The 23,037-nt window shown below is 35.7% G+C and overlaps 1 protein-coding gene across 3 annotated transcripts in view; it reads right to left on the bottom strand.

The window, feature by feature from the left end:
• Positions 1-758: 758 nt before the first annotated feature.
• The window catches only part of Ythdc2 (YTH domain containing 2), a 65,045-nt gene continuing 42,766 nt past the window's right edge, over positions 759-23,037 (bottom strand). For 2 of the 3 annotated variants that reach the window (XM_038331244.1, XM_038331246.1), the window contains 7 exons: positions 18,210-18,319; positions 16,306-16,598; positions 14,034-14,211; positions 3,590-3,793; positions 2,521-2,703; positions 1,245-1,338; positions 759-1,132 (listed from right to left, as the gene is read on the bottom strand). In XM_038331244.1, the coding sequence (XP_038187172.1) occupies positions 1,258-1,338; positions 2,521-2,703; positions 3,590-3,793; positions 14,034-14,211; positions 16,306-16,598; positions 18,210-18,319 (1,049 nt within the window). In that variant the 3' untranslated portion in view covers positions 759-1,132; positions 1,245-1,257. The remainder of the gene's footprint in view (positions 1,133-1,244; positions 1,339-2,520; positions 2,704-3,589; positions 3,794-14,033; positions 14,212-16,305; positions 16,599-18,209; positions 18,320-23,037) is intronic. The other variant, XM_038331245.1, reaches the window with a different exon arrangement.

Here is a 23,037-nt window from a genome sequence, read left to right as displayed (position 1 = left end):
TATGAGATTTGGTGTCCACACAGACTTAGAAAAATAAATGCCGATTTATATAAAACAGGTGAGAAAAAAGATTGAAAAATAAATGGAAGAAGACAAAGAACTGTGGTCCTTGTAATCTTTAGTTTCAAAGATATACAGCAACCAATCTACCAATAACTGCTGAGTATTTTTTAAAACTTCTATAAATTTCCATAGATTTTAGTTTTTCTAAATTGGGTTTCTGTAGCAAAACAATGATGCCATGATAGTAATAGTGTGTGAAGGTTGTTTCATGGGAAGAAGAAAAAAGGAATAGGTATACTGTACATCAGTGAAAAGGGGCAGGGTCAGAAAAAAAATTAAGCCTGGTCTGATCAAAGGCAGGGAGAAACTACCTTTCTTTAGATTTTATCTCATTCTTTAATCAGAGAAAAATAGTATCCCATTTGTTTACCTCTTTACTATATCCCAGACTAAAAATAACAGAATGAATAGCCCTTATAAATATACTAGTTCTAAAAGAGATAATTTAAATGTTTAGTTTTTCTGGTTGTTTAATGATAAACGTAAAAGTTCACTCTTCTAGAATGGTGCTTATATGTACCGATATATTTATGCCTTTCCTGAATTAAATAGTCAGCAGTAAGAGGTTTGGCATCGCTGGGTAGTGGTGGCATGTGCCTTTAATCCCAGCACTCAGGTGGCAGCGGCAAGCAGCTCTCTTGGAGTTCGAGGCCACCCTGGTCTACATATAAAGCTAGTTCCAGGACAGCCAATGCTACACAAAGAAATCCTGTCGGGAAAAACCAAAACCAAAAAATAAAAATAAAAATAAATAAAAAAGCTGTCATAATCAACTGAATATTTTAAAGAAATCTTTACATTTAAATTAAATTAAAATAAGTGCTGTTATATCAAATATCAAAATTACTATTTCGTTCATCAGAAACATATAATTAACATTATATAGTCATTGCCTAAAATCACTACAAAAATTTAAATGATCTTTTCCTCTATATGAAAATGATGATTCTGAAGTAACACGCTAAGTTACAAAACCCATTCATGACACACAACACCTCATCAAGGTTTTCAACAAGTCAGTGCACTCAATAGTTACAAGAGGCATAATGCTCTTCCACAGCCAGGAGTTCTGAAAAAGTAAAAAAGAAACAAATAAGAAAAGAAAAAAGTTAAATAATCTGAAAGGCATCCCTAATGATAACAAATACTGCAAGTAGTCCCCAAGCCAAATATCGTCTAACCTGAATGTCAATGTCAATCAGCTGTCGTTTTCTCTCCCAATGGAAGACGTTCCCATAACTGGAGCAACTGTTCACCAACCTGAGGTTCTAGCTCCTAGATAAGTCATAAGTTAAAGTAAACATTAAAAATGGGCTGAGTGTTTTTTTTTTAAATCAGTAAAAAAAAGTAGATAAAAAGGAAAAAAAATCACTTTACATTTCACATTTAAAAAAATCAGATCATGTTAGTATCAATCAAAACAGTACATACTATTTCTAATTCTCTGCTTTTATAGAGTTGATATTCAGATTTAAAATTCTACTTAGTGTGAAAAATCTTGCAACTTTTGTGATGAAATAGTAACATATTTCCATGTAATCAATTTAGAATTTTGTCTAGATAGAAACAACAAATTTTACTTTAATTGAAGATTCAGCAGAAGCACTCAATTTGAACTTCTGAAGGTTTGAACCTAGATGTTTTGAGGCTTCCTCCCCAAGAAAGCATCTTAAGTGACTATATATTCCTACCTTAGATATTATCTAATTTAAATCAAAATCAATAAGTTAAAATATTACGATATGAATAAAAAGAATGCCACTTTTTCATCCTCCTGTGGCATGGATGATACTCTAAAGATTACCTAGAAAGAAATCAACTCTTTCCCAGGGTGGTTTGAGGTAGTAAGCCACAAAACTTCAAATAAATTACTGGATATAACTTTCGGTAAAACAAACCCCTGAACCTACTTTCTCCCATGTAAACTGGGACCAACAGCTTACTGTACTGTTAATAAGAAGAGATTACATGATGCTACTAGTACAATATTTTGGCACTATTCATTAATTCTCATCATATTACTAGTTTAAATGCACAGATGCAGCATCAAAAAAGCAAAAGTGACAGAAATAAAGCAAGGCATTAGAATTAAAAAGCTACTATTTATACAATGCACTTAAACAACAGGGATGCTAACGATGCTGTCAGCCTGAGACTGCAGTCAAATCACCTCACGATGGTAATCTGCTTTGGTCAATGTGCCACTAATAAGACAACAGAAAACTCCATGAAGTGACTTAGGAAAGATTTCATACAGCAAGAAACAAAACTTAAGAAAATGTTTTAAAAATCCATAAGACATTTGCAAACAGACTTTTATGCTCTTTATAAATCAAAACTAGTTTTGTTCATGTGTATATGGCATATGCAATTGATATTAATACATATTATCCTCTGAGCAGTAACAACCAAAAAAAAAAAAAATCAAAAGAAAAAACTTAAGATGCCAGCATATACCTGCCCATCTCTGCTTATCTGCACTTTCTTGTTGTCATTCCAAGGATTGAGCAAATGGTGTGCAAACTGAAAGGGCAGGCTTTCTTTACGTATCCACTCTACTTTAAATACTCCACCTAGCCCAGCTGAACCCCAGTCCTGGCTCTTCTCTCTTCCTATCTCAGAAGACATCCTAGAAAATCCCTGTATAAAAAATGAAAGGAAAAGGAAGCAAAGATGATATTGAGATATCTGTATCTTTCTGGTAAGGATAATTATAATTTTAAAGGATATTAAAGAAAAGATACAATATTAAAATAATACAAATTTATCAAGAACCAAAAAAACCTTTATCAAATTTTGGAAGATAAATTCTAACCTAATGCAATATCAAACATTAATAGTTTCTAATGTATCAACAGTTGTAAGAAAGCATTTGTTATATAAAAATAATTACCAAACTTGTAATTTTTATTTATGAATACTATAAATATGAAATAATTCAATGGTTTGCAAGTTAAGTCAAAGGTAGTTAAGAAACCATCTCTGAGATAGAGATGGCTCAGTGGTGAAGAGCATTAGCTGGTTCTTCCAGAGGATCTGGGTTCAATTCCCACCGCCCATTTGGTGGCTCAAGACCATCTATAACTCTGGCTCCAGGGGAGCTGACTCTGTCTTCTGTCCGCTACAGGTACTGCATGCATGTGATGCACAGACAGATTCAGGCAAAACACCCATACGATATAACATAATTTTGAAATTTCTTTTAAAAAGAAGCAGGTCATTGTTCATAAATTTCCAGTCCACATTTACAAAGGCAAAGCTTTGCGGCATTTCATCCACTGACAGATGCAAAGCTGCTGTCAGGAGGAAGGATGACTCATCTGGAAACACTCTAAGTCAAGGGAAAGCACAGTCTGTGGCCCCCTTGCAGAAATGTGGAATCAACCTCACTCCCCGTCACACCACAGACAATTCCATTATGCCCAATACAATAAAAAAACTAGGATTTGGTTTTGGTTTTCTCTGAATTTGAGAGCATAACCCACAGGAAAAACAAATGCCATTTTATTGATTCAGGATGGCTCACCTGGAAATGTCCAGATCCTTGAACAGAAAATACCAAATAAACCATGCTGCTCTCCCAAAAGGCTCGATTTAGCTTCCGCTCATTACTAGGAGTTGTAGACCAGATACCCTTCTGTTGAGAAATTTCCAGGTTTCTCAGATTGCTACTCTTCATTATGAAGTAACGAACAGGCATATTTGGTCTTGGTGAAGGAGATTTTGAGCCCTATAAAAGAGTGCATACGTGGCATATAAGCTTTTGTAGTAAGACCTAATGATTCTCTGAATTTCCTCACTGTCTGTTGTTATGGCCCCCTTTTCATTTCCGATCTTGTTAATTTGCATGTTCTTTCTCTGCCTTTTGATTAGTTTGGATAAAGGTTTGTTAATCTTGTTGACTTTCTCAAAGAACCAGCTCTTTGTTTCATTGATTCTTTGCATTGTTTTCTGTGTTTCTATTTTGTTGATTTCAGCCCTCAGTTTGATTATTTCCAATCTTCTTCTCCTGAGTGAGTTTGCTTCTTTTTTTTCTAGAACTTTCAGCTGTGCTGTTAAGTCTCTAATGTGGGCTTTCTCTGGTTTTTTAATGTGGGCACCTAGAGCTATGAACACCTTATAATACACAGTGCACCTGCCCTTAGAAGGGTCAAACCTAAGTACTGGAAAAAAACTAATATCAGAACAAAGACCATTCAGGACCCTACTGTAACACTTCTTTCAATCAAACCTCAAAAGGATTAAACTGCCAAGATAGCTCAGCAAGGTAAAGCGCTTGCCAAGAAAACATGATGGCCTGAGTTTGACCCCTAGAACCAACCCATGGTGGAAGAAGAGAACTGACTCTTGACAGCTGTCTTGGCATGTGAGTGCACACATGTGCATGCATATACATGACCACATACACAAATAATTTTTGTAAGCTAAAAAGTATTAAACTAATTATAACTAACCTAGATAAAATAGAACAAAGTCTAACACTATTCAAAGGAACACACACACACACAAAATCTAGAAGCCAAAGAAATTGATAAGAAATGCAAAGAAAATAAAGGCTAGGACCCATAGCCAGGGGGAAAAAAATCAATACATGTAGACTCACATGGCAGATTTCAGAAACAGTAGACAAGAATGGTAAAGCACCTATTATAAATTGTGTGAACAATGTTTAAGAAAACTAAAAAAAAAACATGAATACTAGAGAGGTATTTTTTAATGGCAGGAGATATTAAAGACACATGGGGAAATGAGACAAAATAATAACTGCAAATAATAACATTACAAAAAACAAAAATAGTTTACACTCAAAATTAAAATGTCACTGAATGAAGTGATAGCAATAAAACTACCTAAAATGAAGCCAAGAGGGAAAATGATTAGAAAAAAAAAAAGAGTATCACAGAACTAGGAAATACTGAATGTCTTATATACACATAGACAGATGTAAATATACACATAGATATTTAGCAATAATTCCAGAAACGAGGGAACAAAGGGTAGATATGAGAAATAATAGACTTAGATTTTTTAAGAACAGATGGAAATTACAGATATACAAATTGAAAACAAAGAGGATCAGAAGAAGCACTATCACAATCCAGTTCCTCAAAATCAGTGATTAAGGAGAAAATCCTAAGTGCAGCTAAAGGAATACAGATATAATAGGGACTAAGACATGAAAACGATAGCGAACCTCCCACCAGTAGTTACTGCGTTCTAAACACTTTTCCTTACACCCACTGTAAGGGCAGTGCTCATCCCACATCAAAGAGCTTTTTGTAGTAGTCACAGGCTATTATAGAGATCCACAGCTGGTTAAAATGCAAAGAATACCCATGGGATTCCCAGCCCCAAATGGCACATATACAATGCAACACCTATACCTAAAGCTCAAGGACAAAAAGATTCTAAAAGTAACAGGGGACCATGATACCTGCTGATAGATAATTGCCTTATAGACATGACAGGGAATCTGCACCCATGAAATCTCAACAATATAGTTACTCAAACAAGGCCTGCAGAAACAACGTACTAGTTGACATGACTGTGTAGAAGGGGGATAATTTTGGAAGCCCTTGCCCCTAGATGAAGGGCTATGGGCATTCAATGACTGATAAATATAGGAGAATCAGTTTTCTTCAGGGACCAAGCCCCTGACAGTTTATGCAATCCCAAATGGTCAACTCTAGCACAGTAAGTATGTGTGTGTAGGTATATGTGTACATATGTGCAAAAATAATCATAGAAAAAGAGAACATGAATGTGAGAGGGAGTGGGGTGGGCACAGGAGTTGATGGACCAGGGAATGTTAGGGATAGAAATGATTTAAACATAGTACTCTTGTATGAAATTCTCAAAAATAATTCAATTTTAAAATGGCTTTACTGGTGAGTTCTACATAAGCATAAGGAAGAAACAATACCAATTCTACACATGTATTTCAAAATTGTGAAAGTGATTATTTCACAACTAATCTCATGAGACCAGCATTAGCCTGGTGTCTTAGTTATTGTTCTAATGCTGTGAACAGACACCATGACCAAGTCAACCCTTACAAAAGAAAGCAGTTATACGGGGGTTTGCTTACAGTTTTAGAGGTTTAGTCCATTACAATCATGGTGGGGAACATGGTGGCAGGTAGGCATGGTGCTGAAGTAGTAGCAGAGAGCTTTACATCCTGATTCAAAGGTAGCAGCAGACAAGAGAGAAAGAAATTGGGCTTGAAGCAGTCTTTTGAAACATCTAAGTCCATTCCCAGTGACACACTTCCTCCAATAAGGCCACACCTTCTAATCTTTCTAATCCTTCTTAAACAGTCCATCCACCAAGTGGGGATAAGCATTCAAATATATGAGCTTATGGGGGGTCATTGTTATTCAAACCATTATACTGGTTTCAAAACCCTACAAAAGTATCACAAGAAAAAAGGAATACTAAACAATATCCCTCATGAACAATACTGATGACAAAAATCCCTCGCAGCAAAAATTTTGATTCAACAAAATCAAATCCAGCCATATACAAAAAGGTTGGCATGCCTGAAGTACTGTGGTGGTTTGAATATGAATGGCCCCCATATGTTCATATATTTGAGTGGTTGGGTCAACAGGGAAGGGAGTCACTTGATAGGGATTAGAAGATGTGGTATTGTTGGAGCAGGAGGATGTATGTCACTGGGGATGGACTTCGGGGTTTCAAAACCTCAAGCCAGGTCCAGTGTGTGTGTGTCTCTGTCTACTATCTACTCTTGGCTACCATGTGGGCCTGTGTGTCGCCATGCTCCCTACCATGAAGAAAATATACTAACCCTCTAAAATGTAAGCCAGCCCTAGTTAAATGCTTTCTTCTTATAAGCGTTGCTATAGTCATGGTGTCTCTTCACAGCAAGAGAACACTAAGACAAGTACAAGTGTCATAAAATGAACAAAATCCACCATCTACAAATGATTCAGACAAAATACGTAGAAAGAACACTGAACTTAGTTTTGATTCATAATCAAAACCAAGAACTAGATCCAAAAGGAAATGTTTATAGTTACAGTACATCAAATGGTGAAATGCTTAATGACTTCCTGCTAAGTCCAAGGCAATGGTTACTTTTCCCAATACTTACACAACATTTTACAAAAAGGCCCTAGTCAGAGAAATAAGGGGAAGAGGAATAAACAGGAATCAGATTGAAAAGAAAAAACTTGTGGAAAGTAAAGGTAAAAATTATTAGAAAGTAAAATTACATTTATAAATGTAAGTCATAAAAAAGGTAAGGAGATACATACACCTACAGTCAGAGCTGTTTAGGAGAAAAGAAGTGACAGGTCAGAAAATGAACACTAACTACAAGTCTCATTACACTGTACATAATCAAGTCAGTGTACAACCAACAAAAGAAAAACACTTATCAATGAAACTCAGTAGAGTCCATTAAAAAGATCACATATTTAAAATCAAAATATTTATAACAAATATACCAAAGTAATTTAAGGAGAGGGTGATCTTTTTGGAAAATGATACTAGAACAATTGTATAGATAAAAAAAATTTTTATCTATATGACAAAAAGTAATTTGAAATAGTATCACATACCTAAATGTAAGAGCTCTAACTGTATAATTTCTAGAAAAAAAAACCAGAGTATTTTTGTTATATTAGATTATGCAAAACCTCCTCAGTACATAAAAAGTAAGTTATAAGTGAAAAAAACTGATGAAATAGATTCAGTGAAAACTAGAAACACTACAACCCCAACACCAGCAGTCTGATCTCCATGAGACAAAGAACAGCAGCCTGGTCTGCATAGCAAGTTGAAGGTCAGCCAGGACTACACAGTGAGAATCTATCTCAAAGCAAACAAAAAAAAAAATCTATAAATAGTTGTTCTTCAAAAGAAGGTTAAAAAAAGCTGTAAGTTATAGAAGAAAAACAAAACATGTTAAAACAAATGTCCTAAATATATACAAAGTTCGTATAACTTAATTTAAAAAAAAAAAAGTAACCAAGGACCTCTCAGGGAGTAGGCCAGAACCAGAGACCTTTGCAAGACTGGGCCCAAGCCAGGGACCTCCTCAGGAGCAGTCCCAGACCAGAGACAGTTACAAAAACATGACTGAGTCAGAAACCTAGGCCAGAGCAAGACTGAGAAACTGAACACCACAGAAGCAGAGCAAACCTCAGGAGCGCTGAATGACCTCCAAGAACACAGAGTGACCAACGGGGTGACTGGAACCGTGACCCTGATTGCACCACGAGGAGCAACCATCTGAGCCTTAGATCCACTGGCACCTGAAAGACTGATCACCTGAGAAAGAGATAGCCCCAATTACACCAATCAGAGGAAAAGATGGGTACACAAGGTAAGAACACACATAACACTACAAAGAGCAATGTGACACCAGTAAAAACTAGTGGCCCTACTAGAGCAAGACTTAAATAATCAAATATAGATGAAGAAAAAGAAAATGACCTGAAAAATAACTTTAGGAGAATGTTTGAAACCTTAAAGAGGAAATTAAAAATTCCCCCAAAGAAATAAGAGGAAAAGGCAAACAAAAAATTCAAAGACATCAACAAATCCCTTAAAGAAAATTTTAAAAAGCAATCAAACATATGAAAAAAAACTATTAAGATTTGAAAACTAAATGGAGACAATAAAAAAAAAACAAGCCAAGGGAATTATAGAAACAGAAATCATAAGAAATTGATCAGGAACCACAAATGCAAGCATAAACAGCAGAATTCAAGAGATGGAAGAGAGAAACCCAGAGAGTAAAGATCCAATAGAGGAAACAGATTCATTGGATCAAAGAAAACACTAAATCTAACAAAAGCTTAACACAAAATAGCCAGGAAATATGGAATACCATGAAAAGACCAAATCTAACAATAATAGGTATAGAAGAAGGAGAGGAAGTTCAACTCAAAAGCACAGAAAATATATTCAACAAACTCATAGAAGAAAACTTTCCCAAACAAAAGAAAGATATGCCTATGAAGATACAAGAAGCTTACAAAACACTAAATAGACTGGAACAAAAAAAAATTCCCCTCACCACATAATAAAGCACTAAATATACAGAATAAAGAAAGAATATTAAGAGCTGCAAAGACAAAGGCCAAATAACATTAAAGGCAGACCTACCAGAATTACACCTAACTTCTCAATGGAAACAATGAAAGCCAGAACATTGATGCAAAAATACTCAATAAAATACTGGCAAGTGAATCAAGGAATACATCAAAAACATCATCCACCATGATCAAGTCAGCTTCATCCCAGAGATGCAGGGATGGTTCAACATACGAAAATCTGTCAATATAATCTACCGTATAAATAAACTGAAAAATAAAACCCACATGATCATCTCATTAAATGATGAAAAAGCCTTCGACAAAATACAATATCATGATAAAGGTCTTGGAGAGATCAGGGATACAAGGAACATACCTAAACATGATAAAGGCAATAAACAGCAGGCCAACAGCTAACATCAAACTAAATGGAGAGAAATTCACAGATATCCCACTAAAATGAGGAACACGATAAGGTTGTCCACTTTCTCCATATCTATACAATAGAGTTCTTGAGGTCCTAGCTAGAGCAACAAGACAACATAAGGAGATCAAGGGGATAGAAAAAACAAAAGAAGTCAAACTCTATTTGCTGCTGATATCATAGTTTACATAAGCGACCACAAAAATTCTACCAAGGAACTTCTACAACTCATAAACACTTTCAGTAATGTAGCAGGATACAAGATTAAGTTGAAAAAATCAATAGCCCTCCTTTATGCATACGATAAATGGGCTGAGAAAGAAATCAGAAAAACATCACCCTTCACAATAGCCACAAATAGCATAAAATATCTTGGAGTAACTCTTACTAAACAAGTGGAAGACCTGTATGACAAGAATTTTAAATCTTTGAAAAAAGAAATTGAAGAAGACACCAAAAAATGGAAAGATCTCCCATGCTCTTGGGTAGGTAGAATTAACATAGTAAAAATGGCAATCTTACAAAAATCTACAGATTTAAAGCAATACCTATCAAAATCACAGCAAAATTCTTCACAGACCTCGAAAGAATAGTACTCAACTTCATATGGAAAAGTAAAAAAACCCAAGAGAGCCAAAACAATCCTGTACAATAAAGAAACTTCTGCAGGCATCACAATTCCTTGCTGTGGGAGCATATTCTGCTCCTTTAGCCAATAGCCTTTAAGATACCAACCCACTTGGGCTGCTCTCTTGCTTCTGACCTTTCTGGCTGCTAGCTAGACTTTATTTCCTGTTTGCACTCAGAGGAATGGTGATCTGTAAGTTTTCCCCCTTAAATAAATAACCCTTTTTATAATCAATAAATCTGAACTGGTGTGGGATTGTTTTATAACATCAATTCCTGCAGGGCGGTGGTGGCGCACGCCTTTAATCCCAGCACTTGGGAGGCAGAGGCAGGCGGATCTCTGTGAGTTCGAGGCCAGCCTGGTCTACAAGAGCTAGTTCCAGGACAGGCTCCTGCAAAGCTACAGAGAAACCCTGTCTCGAAAAAACAAAATACAAAAAACAAAAAAAAAAAAAAAAAAAAAAAAAAAAAAACATCAATTCCTGGCTTCAAACTCTACTACAGAGCTACAGTACTAAAAACAGCCCGGTATTGGAATAAAAACAGACAGGAGAACCGAACTGAAGACTCAGATATTAATCCACACACCTACGAACACCTGATTTGTTACAAAAAAAGCAAAAAATATGAAATGGAAAAAAGAAAGCATATTTAACAAATGGTGCTGGCATAACTGGATATCAACATGTAGAAGAATGAAAATAGGCCCATATCTATCACCATGCACAAAACTCAAGTCCAAATGGATCAAAGATCTCATCATAAAGCCAGCTACACTGAACCTTATAGAGGAGAAAGTTGGAAGTACACTTGAACGCATTGGCACAGGGATCACTTCCTATATAACCCCAGCAGCACAGATACTCAGACAATTAGTAAATGGGACCTCCTGGAACTGAAAAGCTTCTGTAAAGCAAAGGACACAGTCAACAAGACAAAACAGAAGCCTACAGAATGGGAAAAAATCTTTAGCAACCCCACATCAGTTGGAGGACTGATCTCCAAAATATACAAAGAATGCAAGAAACTGGTCATCAAAAGAACAAATAACCCAATTTTTAAAAAATGGAATACAGACCTAAACATGTAGAAGGATATGTAATTTTACTATGTTAAAGTTAAAGCCTTTCTTTTTTGTTTAAACAGAAAAAGGGGAAATGATGGAGGAGTGTCTATGTGTTACTTTCATTATTAATAAAGATACTGCCTTGGCCCTTTAAGAGAACAGAAAATTAGGTAGGTGGAGTAGACAGAACAGAATGCTGGGTAGCAGGCAGTGGGGAGATGCTTCAGGCAGTCGCCATATGCAGTAGCCATGCTTCTCCTCTCTGAGATGGAGGCAGGTTAAGATCTCTCCTAGTAAGCCACCCCTCGTGGTGCTATATAAATTACTAAATATGGGTTAAAGCAAGATATGAGAATCAACCAATAAGAAGCTACAGATAACGGGCCAGGAGCCAGGCAGTGTGTAAAAGAATACAATTTGTTTGTTGATATTTCGGGGTATAAGCTAGCCGTGCGGGAGCCGGGCGGCGGGAAGCTGGCCAGCAGCTCCACACTACATAAACAGAGAACTCTCAACAGAGGAATCTAAAATGGTCGAAAGACACTTAAGAAAATGCTCAACATCCTTAGCCTTCAGAGAAATGCAAATCAAAACAACTCTTAAGATTCCATCTTACACCTGTAAGAATGACCAAGATCAAAAACACTGATACTGGAGAGGTTGTGGGGTGAAGGGAACATTCCTGCATTGCTGATGGGAGTGCAAACTGGTATAGCTCCTTTGGATATCAGTATGACGATTTCTCAGAAAATTAGAAACAACCTTCTTCAAGACCCAGCAATACCACTTTTGGGTATATATCCAATGGATGTTCATTCAATTGTACCACAAAAACATATGCTCAACTATGTTCACAGCAACATTGTTTGTCATAGCCAGAACCTGGAAACAACCTAAATGCCCCCAACCGAAGAATGGATAAGGAAAATGTGGTACATTACATAGTGAAGTACTACACAGCAGGAAAAAATGACATCTTGAAATTTGCAAGCAAATGGATCTTGAAAACATTATATTAAGTGAGGTAACCCAGACAAAGAAAGAAAGTATCATATATACTCACTCATAAGTGGCTTTCAAACATAAAGCAAAGAAAACCAGCCTACAATTCACAATCCCAGAGAACCTAGAAAACAATGAGGACCCTAAGAGAGAGATATACATGTTTCTAGTCTATATGCGAAGTAAAAAAAGACAAGATCTGCTGAGTAAATTGGGAGCAGGGGACCATGGAAAAGGGCTAAAGGGGAAGGGAGATAAAAAGAGGGGACTGGGGATAATATATATAAAAACAATTAAAAAATTAAAGATAACCAATAAAGAACAGCATAAATGAATAAAAATTTGAATAGATAATTCACCAAGGACTATATATAGAATGGTATGTGAACACAAGACACTTAGGAAATGGAAATGAAAACGACAAGAAACTATCACTATATAACCCACTAGAATGACCAGGTTATAAAATGAAAATTCTTGCCAAATAGGAACAAAGAAATACTTAATAGATTGTTCCAGAAAATTGGAGCTTTTTCAGACATTTTAAAAAGCAGTGGGGGAGCCTCTTGCAAAAGTAAACAAGCATTTACTATATGACCTACAATCTCATTCTTAGGTAGTCAACACCAAATAAAAAACATCTACATACAAAGGCTCCATTCTAATATACAGCACCTTTAGTAAAAATACAAAGTGGAATAACCCAAATATCCACATCAACTGGTAAATGAATAAACAAACATGACATATCCATACAACGGAATACTACTCAGAGAAAGAAAAAGTAAAAGACAGACCTATATTCAACAGTATAGGTGAATTTCAAAGCGCTGCATTAAGTAAAATAAACTAGACACAAAAAGCACGATTCCACTTACAAGCCACTTAAGAAAAATAAGCAGTGGTTATTGGCGCACTAGGGTAATAGAAATGTTATGTATATGACTATAGTATCATTATAGTTATATACACTTGCCAAATTTGCACAATTGTTCAGTTTAAACTGATCATCTTTCTATTACTTATATTTATTTGTGTGTGTGTGTGAGGAGGGGCATGTTCATGTCACAGCATACTTGTGTGAAAGTATGAGGAAAACCTGCAGGACTCTATTCTCTCCTGCCACCATCTTGGTCCCAAAAATCAACCTGAGATCACAGGATTGGTGGAAAGCACTTTTACTAACTGAGCCATCTCAGTGGCCCATAAACTAGTAAGTTCTTTGAAAAAATGTACCTTAATAAAGCGGTTTAAAATACCCCACAAAATAAGACATAAGAATAGAAATGTAATCTCTTCTTTCTTAGCAGGTGTTCAGCAGACATCGTTCCCTAAAAACGTAAGGATCTCATAAATACTTTCTTATCCATGTACTAGTAACACAGACAAAAAGAAACATGTACTGAACATGTGAAGCCATTCACATCATCATTTTTAAAAAGTTTTCAATTTCATATCAAAATTTTATATCTTCTATATTTTATGATTTTTATTTTATTTGTTTTAAATAATCATTGAACCACAGAAAACAACTGAATTATAAACCAAAATTATTATCAAGGTGGTATTTTTGTTCTAACCAAAACATTCTATAGAAATAAAGAAGAAAAAACGAGCTGCACGTCTGTCTGCCATTAATAAATAATCAGATTTAAAATATACTAAGTGCTAGTAATGAGAACACAGGCCACAGTAACAAAAGTACAAGTTTTATAATTCTGTATAATTATGTACACGAGATGTGCTATGAACCCACTCCTTATTACACAGACTGTGGATGTCCTACCTTCCCTGAGGATGGAGGAGAGGGACTAGCACAAGGACTTGGGTAACTGCTGCTGTCTGTAGATTTCACAGATGATTGATCTGATCGGTCATCAGTGCTCCGTTTAGGATGTAAAATTCCTCTGTCTTTGTACTTCTGAGGTGGATGTAAGGCTGGAGATGGAGATTTCATCAGTACTCTTGAGCAAGAAGAAGCACAGGTCAGTACAAAGGGAATGCTATTTCAATCCAAAACCCCAATGACATACAATGTATGTAGTAATTTAAGGGAATTTCATTTTTCTATTTACATTAGTAAAAAAGAAAGAATAAGCTAGGAGTGTAACTTAATGATATAAAACTTACCTAGCATGCCTGAACTCTTGGGTTTGATCTCCAGCACCCCAACGAATAAATAAATATGTAAACATATATATATATATATATATATATATATATATATATGAATGAAACAGTTGAGGGGTGGGAAGATGGCCCAGTTAGTGAAGTGCTTGTTGCATGTTGAGATTTAAATGTAAAATGTCCCCATAGGCTCTTCCGTTTGACCACTGGTACCCAGCGGGTAGTGCTGTTCAGGAAGGTTATGGATACTTTCACAGCTGAGCCTTGCTGGAAGAAGTAAGCCACTGAAGACAAGCTCTGAGGCTTTACAGCCTCGCTACACTTCTTGTTCTTTAACAAAATATTACCAGCCAACCTCCTGTTCCTACACCTATGCCTGCCATGCCTTTCCTCCCTGTTGTCATGCATTTCCCTCTATGGGTTCTATCCATCATGGAAATGGAAGTCAAATAAACCCTCTCTCCTCTAAGTTGTCTCTGTCAAGTATTTTATCAGAGCAACACAAAAGAAACTAATCTACCATGCAATCATGAGGACCTGAACTCAATCCCCAGTACCAACATAAAAAGCTGATGTCTGTAATCTCAGAACTATGGTGCCAAAGAGGGGCAAATCCCTGGATTTGCTCTCCAACTAGAGAAAGAAGTTAGGTCTAAGTTCACAATAAGTCCAATATATTGGACATCTCACAGTAACACTGACCTTGTCACAAAAGTGAAGGTGAAAAGCTACTAAGGAAGATCTCCAATATCAATTTCTGAAATTGGCACACACATACACAACTGTGTGCGCACAAACACACACAAAAACACACTCACACATACTCCAAAACAACAACAAAACAACCACAGACTATAGGATACATTTAAAAAATGAGGTAAAACCACATTTTGAAAAAATCAGAAACAGTATTGTGTAAAATAGACTGAAAAATGACAGAGACTAAAACCTATATACAAGAACAACACCAAATGAGCATACAACCCTATGCATGACACTGAACTTTATTTGTTAAATTAAAACGTTATCTTAATGAACTCTAAGATTCTTCTAAAATTCTACAAATACCATGTTATTTAAGTCTTTTTTAATTTTTAAAAACTGTACAGTATGTACTATGGTACAATCAGACAATATATTCTGGTTTCAGTGTAAAGTTTCCAATACCATCTAAAAATACTCTTGCTAAATCAAACATTGAAGCTAACCACTAATTTACACAGAATCAACAGAGTATAAGATTTAATGATGCTGGCTGAATCAGACAAGTCCAATATATTGGAAATCTCACAGTAACACTGACCTAATTTCTTCTAAAAGGTAAGAGAAAATACTCCATATGGCAACATATAAAAAAAAATAAAGAAGCTGAACACCCTACCTAGTACAAATCCTGGATTCAAATGAATTTACAACTTAACAGCAAGTGGGAAAATTGCAGTTTTACAGGAATGAAGAAAATAATACCTTCTTTCTTCACTGTTGTTGCCCACACATCAAATAGGCACTCAGTGTGTCACTGAATAGGTAGCATATTCTTCTGTAGGAATGCTAGCCAGAGGTACTGACAGTACGTAGTGATACACAAAACCTGATCCTTAAAGGGTACTGCCAGCATTTCCTATTCAGCATGTCTAGGAAAAAAATGTCATTTGACATGTGTCCACTAAAATGGATCACTTTAGAATTTATTATCTTCATAAGAGACCTTAAATTTATGATTTCTGGGTATGTAACATTTTCAGTTTTTTCTTGAATGACCTTACTAAATAATTCATACTCCCTTAGTACTTACAAGAGATATCTTAAAGTAATAAACTCCATTTTATTGTGATGTTTTACATACACTACATTAGTGTGACTATGAAGTAGTATAAACAGTTCACTGTCCTAGAGAAAACATACCCATCTAAATAAAAAGCCATATTCACCTTTCTGCAGTAGTGGATCCATCAGCAAACTCGGTGTCAGCTGAACTTTTCCTACTGTTATTGGATCTCCAAGAGGAAGCCAAAGGAAGTTCTTCTGAAGACATGGGTCTTGGCCTCTGGCCAATTCCAGACGGTTGCTGTAAACCTGCAGACTGTTCTTCAGTGCTTAAAACAGCTATAATTGCTCGTATAGTAGCTTCATCGACTTGAGACCAAGGTTTAGATGGAGCTCTCATTCGGCGTAAAAACAAGCTATGCCATTTCTGTCTGAGCTGCAGCAATAAACTGGCAGCCTGTAATCAAAGCATCCTCAGTTCAAATACAAGCAAAATGTGTATAATATATTTAAGAAGGTTCTTTACATTAGTTATAGTCTATAACTGTTTGTATAAGGAACTCTCTTACATTCAATATAATTTTCTATTCCTTTCATTCATTCTGTTATATACATGAAATTTTTAGCCATCATATTCTAAGCACTATAGACAGAGATGGAAACAAATAACTTTAAAAAGGCGACAGTAAACACTGCAGGTGGTAGTGTGTGGTTAATACTGAAAAAGCAGCAGTAAAGTAAATATTCATATTATACTTTAGCATCTACAGAGCACCGATTGATGGTGGTCAGGATGCATAAGAAGACCTAACCTAGAAATAGACTTGAGAGACATAAGTGCCATCAGTTCTAAATCTAAAGAGAAATAAAGTTAGCAGGAAATATGTAGAGTGAGGGTGAAGAAAAGAGCAAGGCACTTTGAAGCTAAAATTTTAGTTAAGGTACAAGTACCTAAAATTTAAAGCAAAGCACACATGTAAAAAGAAATGACTACAAAGGAAGAAGAATGAAAAAGGATTGACTTTATTTAAGACAAAGAATTCGGAGCAGGATTCAGGAGAGAAAAATGGAGAGGGGCAGAATTAAAAGGAGAGGCGATACACAATAGTGCCAAGTGGGAGAGCCGGTTATCAGAGACAGACTGGCATATAACATGGAAATGCAGTATTGGTGAAGTAAAGGACGGATGTGAATGGGAACTAGACTGCAGTATGCTCATGTGATACATACATGAATAAATGAAGTGATGATTAATAGAGAGCTAGCCAGTGCTGACCACTGACAGCTCTGCTGTGCTCCTAGATGGACAGAGAATGATTATAAAAACAGACCTGGAATAATGAAAAGCTGTGTCAAAGAAATCTTAAAATTAAAAAACAAAAATTTATCTCTCCCAATTCAGTTATGAAAACAAAATGAACTCATTTCTCCAAGAAATGGCAAAAATAAATGGTGCCCTGTAACTCAATATTCAATACTCAATATTTTACATACCCAGAAATACTAAAATATTACTACTGTGGCTTAGATGGTTTTGGTCCCTCTAAAAATTTAATGTTGAAACTTTGTACTCAATGCAACAGTACTGGGTGATGTGATCTTCAGAAAATGACAATGGTTAGTTACATATCCTAAAAAGATGACAGCGTCTATGTCTTATGTCCTTCAGCTTCCCGTCATACATGGACACACCATTCTTCCCTGCTGAGGACACAGGGTTTAAGCTGTCATCTGGTTAAACATAGTAACCCACACCAGCACCCTGATCTTAGACTGAGGATTTTCTGATTTTCAAAAACTATTCAGCCCACGGAACTGTGTTAGAGCAGCACAAACAGAGCAAGACAATAGTCACACATGAATGCTGGGCCGCATCTATGCTGTTTTAGTCCTCTGACAGAAGAAAGACCCAGTGTGACAGAGAATGCATGAAAGCTCTATGAAAACTAAAAACAAGCCACAGGTATTTTCTAACATTATGGGATCAATATTAAAGATAAAAATTTTAACATGCTACTTCAATTCATATTAATGACAAAAATATATGTCATATTAATAAGCAACTTACCTCTGGCTCTAGTTTGAAATTAAGCCACTCATCAAGTTTCAAAGCAGCCAGATTAGCAGTGGTTCTGTCCTCCATTTCACTGTCACTACTATCATTGGGAATGCCATCCGCTGTCACAACACACATGGAAAAAAACAATCACTTTACTTTCTTACAAAATAGCAGAACAAAAATTCTTATGTACAAAACTCCATTTTACAGTCTAACAATTCATTTAGGAAGTTCATCTAATCAAAAAGATTATGTTTAATCTAAATATATAAAATATGGGCCAATAAGATGGCTGAAAACTAAACAAGCATGACATGGTGTCTGATGTCCAGAACCACAGTGGAGGAAAAGAACAGACTCCAAAAATATGCCTGATCTTTATAAAAGCTATCAATATTGCTTAAGCTAATATAAGGTACTGTTTGATAAAACACTGAACTTCCTGAAAGAAAACAATTAAATAAAAAAAAGAGCTGCTGCATTCAGAAAGGAGTACAAAAAGACAAAAGCAGGGACAATTATCAAAGAATACCTTACAATATAAAGGCAACTAGAGTTATAGGTAGGTCCTTCATTAACAGATACTGAATTTATTGGTAAATAAAAATACTAAATGAGTGTCCAGTGTAAGTGTAAGAAAAATTAAAGAAAATAAAAGAATATACACAAAACTTACATAAAAATTCCAAATTTAATAGGCATTTTAAGCATTCTAGAAAATGATACACAAGTACTATTTAATAAGTGGTACAGATAAGGGAGAAACACTCCCCAAAGAGGAGGGGGAATACATTAAATCAAATCTACCTCATTGAGAAAAATAAAACTAAAATCCAAGTTAAAAAAATAAAAACAATATTCATGGAAGCAACAGAAAAATTACATTTTCTCAGCTCTGAAAGTAAATAGTATAAGATTAATGAATCTGAATATACAGTAATTGAAACAACTTTTTGTGCAACAAAAAAGGCTAATACCTTTAAAGCTATAAAGCCATATTCCTTGGTTGGGAGGATTAATACTTTAAAAATGCCTTACTGTTAAAAGCAATCTACAGATTTCAATGCAATATCTATCAAAATCTCAAGGACATTCTTTATAGAACTAAAGAAAAATACACTAGAAGTCATATGGAAACACAAAAAAACTATGGGCACTAAAGGACTTTAAGCAAAAAGAGGACAGCTGAAGATTTCAACATTATTTAACCTTCATACACACACACACACACACACACACACACACACACATACACACTAGGGAGTCACAGTGGTAAAGACAGCATGGTACTCTCATAAAGACAGACTTGTAACAGATGACCAAAGGAATGTAACAGACAAGCCAGAGATAAACACAAACAGTTCTGGACAACTAACTTTTGACAAAGGTAACAACAACAACAACAACCAAAAGCCACTTGAAAATAGAAAGCCTTTGCAACAAATCTTGCATACAAACTTGATATGTACTTGCAGAATGAAATTAGATATGTATCTCTCATTCTGCACAAAAATCAACTTAAAATGGATCAAAGACCTTAACTTAAAACAAAAACCTCTTAGAATGTTAAATAAAAAAAAAAATGACAGGGAAGGCACTTCAAGACACCTGCAGTCCTGGAGAGAGTCCCCACGGAGCAGGACAAAGCCACAGCAAGTGTGACTACACACAATTACAACTTCTGCATGGCAAGCAAATGACCACAGTGAACAGACAGCCTTCAAGAGAGGTAACTTTCTAAAATAAATAAAGAACTTCAAAAATTAAACACAAAACAAACTCCTGCCAATCAATACTGGCTAATAACCTGAACAAAGTTCTCAAAAGAAACAGCACAAGCACTATACAGATTTAAAAGTGTTTAACATCTAGCTATCAGAGAAATGCAAGTTAAAACTACACTGAGAGTCTATCTCACCCTTGTCACAATGGCCACCGCCACCACCACTACCACCAAAAAAAAAAAAAAAAAAAAAAAAAAAAAGACAATAAACGCTGGCAAGGATGAACACAAAGAGGAGCCCTTATTTAGAAAGGTCACTGTGGAAATCAGTATGTTGGCACCTCAAAAGTATAGAATTAGTATACACCCAGTTATACCAACCATATGCACACATCCAAATATTCCTTGCATTCTGATGTGGGATTCCCCTCTGTATGCTGTGAATATCACTAGTTAATAAAAGAACTGTTTTGGACATATAGCAGAGCTATAGGTAACAGAGCTAGGCAGGGAAAACTAAACTGAATGCTGGAAGAAAGAAGATGGAGTCAGAGAGAAGCCATGTAGCCCAACTGGAGAGAGACGCCCAGAACTTTACCCGGTAAGCCACAGCCATGTGGCGATACACAATTATTAGAAATGGGTTAAATTAAGATGTAAGAGTTAGCCAATAAGAAGTTAGACCTAATGGGCTAAGCAGTGTTTTAAATAATATCGTTTCTGTGTGGTTATTTTGGTTCTGGGTGGTCAGGATGAACAAGCGGCCTTCCTCCAACAGCATTCTTTAGTAGAGATGTGCTTATACTATTCTTTTCACAAGAGCAAGGAAGTAGAATCAGCCCTGATATGCATTAACAGATAACAAAAAATATTGTACATAAATACAATGGAAGTCGTTCAACCACAAAGAAAAATGAAATCTGCAGAAAAATTAAATTTGCAGAAAAATCTGTGCAACTGGAAATCATTACATTAAATAAGGTAAACCCAGGCTCAGATATCAGCCTCTATGCAGATCCTGGCCTCTGTTATCTAAATGATAGTAAGGATAAAGGCCATGAAACTAACCAAGCCTATTTGGGGAACCAAAAAAAAAAAAAAGAAACTGCCATGAAGGGAAGAGGATACGGAAGACAATACAACAAAATGGAAGAAGAAACCAAGAGAAAAAAGGGGGCAGAGAGATGAGAGGACATTAGGGCTGCAGAGAATCAATGAAATATGAATGAAGCCCCCATATGGAAGTATAATATTCTGTAAGCTAATTTATAAAATAAAATAGAGCCGGGCAGTGGTTGCGCACGCCTTTAATCCCAGCACTCAGGAGGCAGAGGCAGGCGGATCTCTGAGTTCAAGGCCAGCCTGGTCTACAAGAGCTAGTTCCAGGACAGGCTCTAGAAACTACAGGGAAAACCTGTCTCGAAAAACCAAAAAAAAATATATAAAGAAAGAAAGAAAGAAAGAAAGAAAGAAAGAAAGAAAGAAAGAAAGAAAGAAAGAAAGAAAGGAAGAAAGAAAATAGTAATAATTTTAAAAATTAAAATATAATTCAAGTTTTATAGAAAAATAGCAAAATCTAAATAAGCAAATAGGCAAAAGAAAAACTCAATTAATAAGAAAGAAGTATAAGGAGAGTTATCTCTTGAAAAGAACAGAATCAAAAGGACAAATGAAATCTTTAATGTTTAAAATAGCATTCTAAACACTAACACCTAATAATAGACATTTACTCTGCATGGCCTGGGTATAAGGAAGATCCATAAATAACATCGACATGTTTTTATCAAGTAATTACTTGTTAAATTTTAAGCCAAGGAAATTATTAAATGAATGAAAAGAATGAAATATGTCAATAAACCCAAAATCACACCATAGCAACTCTCTTAGGAGTTACCTGCCCTGTTTTTTTAGTTTGTTAGTTTGTTCAAAATTTTTTGAAATGGCATCTCATTAGGTAGCCCTGACTAGAACTCACTGTGTAAACCAGACTGGCCTTCAACTTACAACCATCCTGTTGCCTCCACCAATCAAGGGCTGGAATTACAAGGGTATATTACCACACTGGGTTCCTATCATATAAATTCTAAACTCACCATGAAACTCAATCTCCTCTGAACCAATCATGTCACTGACACTATCCTTGATAAGACCATTGATAAAGGTCATATTGCCAAACTCAACTTAAAATTTTCAGTCTATATCTTTTCATTCAAAGAAACAGTTAACAGAGCCAACCATTTCCTTCTTAAAACATATTTACCTTCAGCACTTTCTTCCTCTTCTCTAAAAACATTCTCATGCCTTTAAAATATTTACAGTCTGGTAGTCTTGAAATGTGTACATCCCAATGTATCTTTTCTGAACTCCACGAGATACAGATAGCCAAATGCCTTCTAAAAACTCTTCACTATTAGGGAGTTCTAAACATCTCAGTCTTAAGCATATTTAAAAAGACCTCTTGACTTTTAACCTACGTAGCTTCTAGGTTTAATCTATTCCTAGTTTTTCAATCTCAAATGCGTAGCAGCAAGGGTTGAAGAGAAAGCTCTATGGTTAAGAATGTTTGGTCCACAATCACAATGCCAGAGTTACGATGCCAGCACACATATAGCATGCCAGGTGTTCTGGCCATGAGAGAATCACAGGGCCTTCCTGGCTTCCAGCCTAGCTGAGAAAGCACAAGTCTCCGACTCAGGGAGAAAGCCTGCCTCAAATGAACTAGGCAGAGTGGGTGACAGATGAAGACACCTAATGTCATCTTCTGACATTCCCCCAACACTTGTGCATTTACCAGCATTCCTATAGCCCATGAACACACAAAATAAATAAAAATTGGGCATCATTATCTAGCAACCTACTATAACCAGAAACCTGGAAAAGTATAAAAAAATAGCATTAGAAAAATAATTAAAATATATAAGCAAAAAAAACAATATTAAAAAATATTTGTATAAAGATAAGAATATCAGTTACTTTTCAAATATTATCTTTATTTATATGTTACTTAAAAAGAAACCAACAAAGCCAGGTGGTGGTGGTGCACACCTTTAATCTCAGCACTCGGGAGGCAGAGGCAGGGGGATCTCTGTGAGCTCAAGGCTATCCTGGTGTACA

Source organism: Arvicola amphibius, chromosome 5 (genome assembly GCF_903992535.2).
Source record: "Arvicola amphibius chromosome 5, mArvAmp1.2, whole genome shotgun sequence".
NCBI lineage: Eukaryota > Metazoa > Chordata > Mammalia > Rodentia > Cricetidae > Arvicola > Arvicola amphibius.
This window is presented reverse-complemented; position numbering and strand designations above follow the sequence as displayed.